At 38.7% G+C, this 4,553-nt stretch overlaps 1 protein-coding gene across 1 annotated transcript; it reads left to right on the top strand.

Moving 5' to 3' along the window:
• Positions 1–3,285: 3,285 nt before the first annotated feature.
• LOC108509918 (olfactory receptor 10C1-like) lies at positions 3,286–4,308 on the top strand. Its single transcript, XM_017839534.1, has one exon. The coding sequence runs from the start codon at positions 3,286–3,288 to the stop codon at positions 4,306–4,308; it is 1,023 nt and encodes a 340-aa protein (XP_017695023.1).
• Positions 4,309–4,553: the final 245 nt, after the last annotated feature.

The following is a 4,553-nucleotide window of genomic DNA, read 5'->3' on the forward strand; positions in this document are numbered from 1 at the left end:
CCATCTCACATTAGGTTGAGATGTGGGAGGGGGTTTAGACTAGGGGATTGGATTTTGGGGCTATCTCAAACCATGACAGGATATTGACTGTTAGCAATTGTAGGAGTCAGTTATTTTTTTCTCATTGTTTAGGTGTGACAGAGCCCTCTCTCTGCTTTTCCTGTTAGGTCCTGGAACAAACTAAAGAAAAACCTATGGAACACTTGCATATCTATTTTAATCTGTTATTTTTTTTACCATTCATGGCATTAGGCCTGATCCTGCCTAAATTAAGGGATAAAAATTTGGTATGGAAACAAACCACATAGACTAAGCACAAGAAAAAAGCTTTAAAGGTTTTGCAGGAGGAAAGAACTTATGCATTGCTCATGTCTAACTCTGGCTTTATACTCTTTAATTAATGGTATGGGAAAGGTGTCCCCTGAGAAAACACATCATGCCAACTCAGATAGATCCTTCAGATTTCTCAGAAATTTTCCTCTCTGGATATTTCTGTCCTCTATGGATATTTCTGTCTTTATTTAGGTGAATCATGCTATGCTTCTGTTTAATTAAACAAAGATATAGCACTTTGTAGTTGTCACTTACTATGTCCAGAAGACACCTACATCACATTAGGTGGTTCTTCCCTGAAAAATCACTTTCCCTTTGTTGCTTACAGAAGATGATTGTAATGCAGAGGTCACTCTACAATCAATGACTAAAGACAAGAGTGGACAAAGACAGTTCTAAGGCCAGGTGAAATAGGATCAGTTTGAATGAGATGTCGACACTGTCAGTGTGGATATCCGTCAGTAATTCCACTTTTAATCAAATATAAACCCCAGATTTCTGTAACTGGCTGAACTTTGGTCAAAAATTTCTGAACATTATGAGTGGAACTTTTCTGTACTCATTCAAATAAACAACATCTATTAAAAAAAATCTAAGTTCATCACCTGGGCCCTGTTCTGATCAGTGGGGCTGGGAAGGGGCCAGGAGGAACAGGGGGAGCTGTTCTCCATCATGCGATTTATCTGAAAAGCTACAGCACGTGTCTGTCAGAGTCAGACCTGGGGATAGTCAAATCTCGATGCAGATTTACTCTGATCCAAGTTTAACTGGAACCTGTTTCAATGATAATGGCTGATTGAAATGACATCCTGCCAGTTAACAGGCTAAGTGCACACTGCTTTACCTCTGACTATGGAAGATGGACATTGTCTCTTTGGCATTTAAAGGGACATTGTGCTGAGATAGCCAATACAGGGTTGCTAATGGATCTAAATAAGAAACCACATCATAAGACCACAACAAATGGCTAAATAAAAAAGATTTTTTAATAAGATATAATAAAAATCAAGATGAGTAACCAACAAATCTTGTCCCTTACAGTCCTGGAAACCCTGCTCTCATGCAGAAGGGAATGAATTTTCCCACGATGTGCTGCATAGATCCTGTCCATAGAGGTAGCTCTCCCATTTGATCATTCAATCTATTATATAACTCCATCATAATGAAACAACTTTATTCTTAAAGGCTGTTCTCATAAGAACTTGTTTCACTTCTGGACACAGGCCAGGCCACGCAGGTAGTGGTGTCACCAGTAAGAGTGAAAGCTGCCTGCTTACCATGAACTGCTGAGTTTAACCTGTGGCCAAGAGATAAGCACAGCCCAGACCTGAGTGTCATCCTGGATGTTCAGCACAGCAAAGCTTAGGCCTTTTCAGGTGAACTGCTACATGCATCACTACTCCTAAACACACAATGGTCTCCTGCTCAGGGTCAATATAAGCTGAAGTGATCTTAAATGAAGATCATGGGTCTGTGGACAGAGATTATGGCTGGAGACCATAGGGCAGGGTCGTTAAGGCCTTTTTGTGCACTCATGGCCTTCATATGTTGCTTTGCAATTTATAATCTCCCTGCAGATACCTACAAAGTTGTCATAAGGTGCAGGTTCTCTAGGTTTAGATGACAAAGTTGATGATAATTCTGTGTCTGCATTCTTGGTTTGGGGGTCTGAATATCTTTTATAGTCAATGGAGAAAAACAGGCACTTCTATGGCTTGTTTCGCCTGATTCTGATATACTGTAAAGATTAAGAGGATCTCTCTCCCCAGAGGCTATAAAGGTACTCTAGATGACTGACTCTGGCCAAGACCTTTACAAAGTTGACAGTTTTATTGAAGTGATTTGTGATCACTTGTAACTTGCAGCCTTCCATTCCTATCTCAGCAGGATTTACAGTCCCATATGAATGTGGACTGTACCTCTGCTTCACCTTCAAATTTTGTTGAGAAAGCATAAATATGACAAGCTTACGTGACTACTGTCTCACTAATTCGGTGATAATTATGAAGTAATAGTAATTGCTTCAAAGTCAAAGACAGCTCTTGATGTTGCATGACAACATCTAGGTTTATATAGAAGTGTATTCCAAATTATCTAAAACTGGAGAGACCAAAAAGAGTGTCTGTGAATCAACTAATATACGTACACCACACTTAGTAACCAACCTGTGAGTAACAACTATGCTTTATTGCTGTAATCAGCATTAGTAAGTCTCAGTGGACTTCATAAATATATATATAGGATATAGTGCTGGGGAAAAACACCTCTCCTATTCACTGCAGAATGCTCAGAGTAGAATGTTTTTCTGGAGACCTCATGATTTAGGATTTTTTTCTTCCTCTTTTCCACCACGCTCCCCACAAGGTAACTTCAGAATACATGACTGCCATAAGCTGTGTATCCCACAAGTAAATCCTTGTGCATGCAAAGCCTGTCTCTTGTAAGGGCCCTTTAACCCTTTTCATGCTGTATAGCCTAGCCATGAGTACAGTCACAAGATGCTTTGGACCAATTGACCTTGCATGCATCCCCAGAGTAGATCACTTAAATAACAGAGAAATTATCTTTGTTATATTCAAATGTTGCTACTGATGCTGATGGAACTTGAACTGATTAGTCCATAAAAAATATTTGCTTTTTTTTTCCCTCTTCTTCTGCAGGGTAAAAACTGTAGCTGAGCATTGAAGACACTAGTAAATATGCAAACTTTGAAGGCAGTGCTATGAAAAGAAGCCTGAGTCAAAAATAGAGACAAAAACATTTGCATAAGACCACTTAATCTCTTCAGAAGACCTTTTCAAAATCTTGATAATTTCTAAATTCTACTCATCCTTTTGCCTATTCAATCAGGCAGTGGTATTTGGATTGCCAATTTACCTGTCTGTTTACTACGTCATCAACTACTGAGTACAAAAACGAAGAGAGAATAGTTCTACTAGGTACCAAAGAGGGATGATTCTTGGGAACTTCAGTGAAGTGAGTGAATTCAGACTCCTGGGTTTTTCTGAAATCTCTCATTTGCATCCTTTGCTCTTTGTAGTTTTATTATCTCTTTATATTCTCACCTTGATGGCTAACACAGTGATAGCTTTGATAATGAATAGTGATAACACCCTTCATTCCCCCATGTATTTCTTTCTCACTCAGCTGTCCTGTTTGGATATATGCTATTTGTCAGTCATAATACCAAATATTCTTGAGAATCTGATGGTGGGAACAATAGGTATCTCCAAGGCAAGATGTGCAATGCAAATGTTTTTCTTCCTTTTCTTTGGAGTTGCCGAATGTTTTCTCTTGGCTGCCATGTCACTGGACCGTTACGTGGCAATATGTTGCCCCTTGCATTACACTATTGTCATGAACAGTAGAGTCTGCAAAAGTCTGGTTGCTGGAACTTACATTTGTGGAACTGCTGTAGGCTTGGTACACACCATCATAACATTCAACTTACCCTTCTGCGGTTTTGCCATCAATCACTTTTTCTGTGAGATTCAACCCCTCTTGGACCTGCTTTGTGGCAACACTTTCCCAAGTGAAATTCAAGTCATTGTGGTGGCTGTCTTTGCTATTTTGTGTCCCTTCTTGTTGATAATTTATTCATATAGTCGCATAATTTCCACAATTCTTCTGATGTCATCAGCTGAAAGCCAGCAGAAAGCATTTTCCACTTGCTCCTCACATCTTTTAGTTGTGATTCTTTTTTATGGTACAGCAAGCTCCATGTATTTGCGGCCAAAATACACCTATTCTGCATCTGTTGATAAATTCCTCTCGCTTTCTTATTCTGTGGTGACTCCTTTATTGAATCCTACTATTTATAGTTTGAGGAATGAGGAGGTGAAAAGAGCCTTGAGAAAAAAATGGAGAAATATTAATTTACTGTGGAAATGCAACAGAATATTTGCATTGTTTCAGATGGTTGTAGTGGTATTTTTCACTGTAAATTCTTGTTCAGTAAAAGGAATTTCCAGATAATTCCCAAGAACACTTCAGCTTTTGGGGAGGAAAGAAAGTGTGGAGATGTTGAACTGTAAGAAAGAGTGTTAGATGCTATGTTAGGATTTTGAAAAGAAACTTCTTCCACATACTGAAGAAATTCTTAAATAAATAAACTTTTTTTCTTTTCCTTGCTATTTGCAGAAAATTGTGTTTTACCTGTTTCTGACTTTTTGAACAAAAGAGTAATGTTCAGGATCCTGATTTTACCGAAAGAGCTGAGA

Source organism: Lepidothrix coronata, unplaced genomic scaffold (genome assembly GCF_001604755.1).
Source record: "Lepidothrix coronata isolate B3197 unplaced genomic scaffold, Lepidothrix_coronata-1.0 Scaffold433, whole genome shotgun sequence".
NCBI lineage: Eukaryota > Metazoa > Chordata > Aves > Passeriformes > Pipridae > Lepidothrix > Lepidothrix coronata.

Excerpts from the sequence above, each read along its gene's own strand:
- LOC108509918 (XM_017839534.1), top strand. The coding sequence starts at position 3,286 with ATGATTCTTGGGAACTTCAGTGAAGTGAGTGAATTCAGACTCCTGGGT.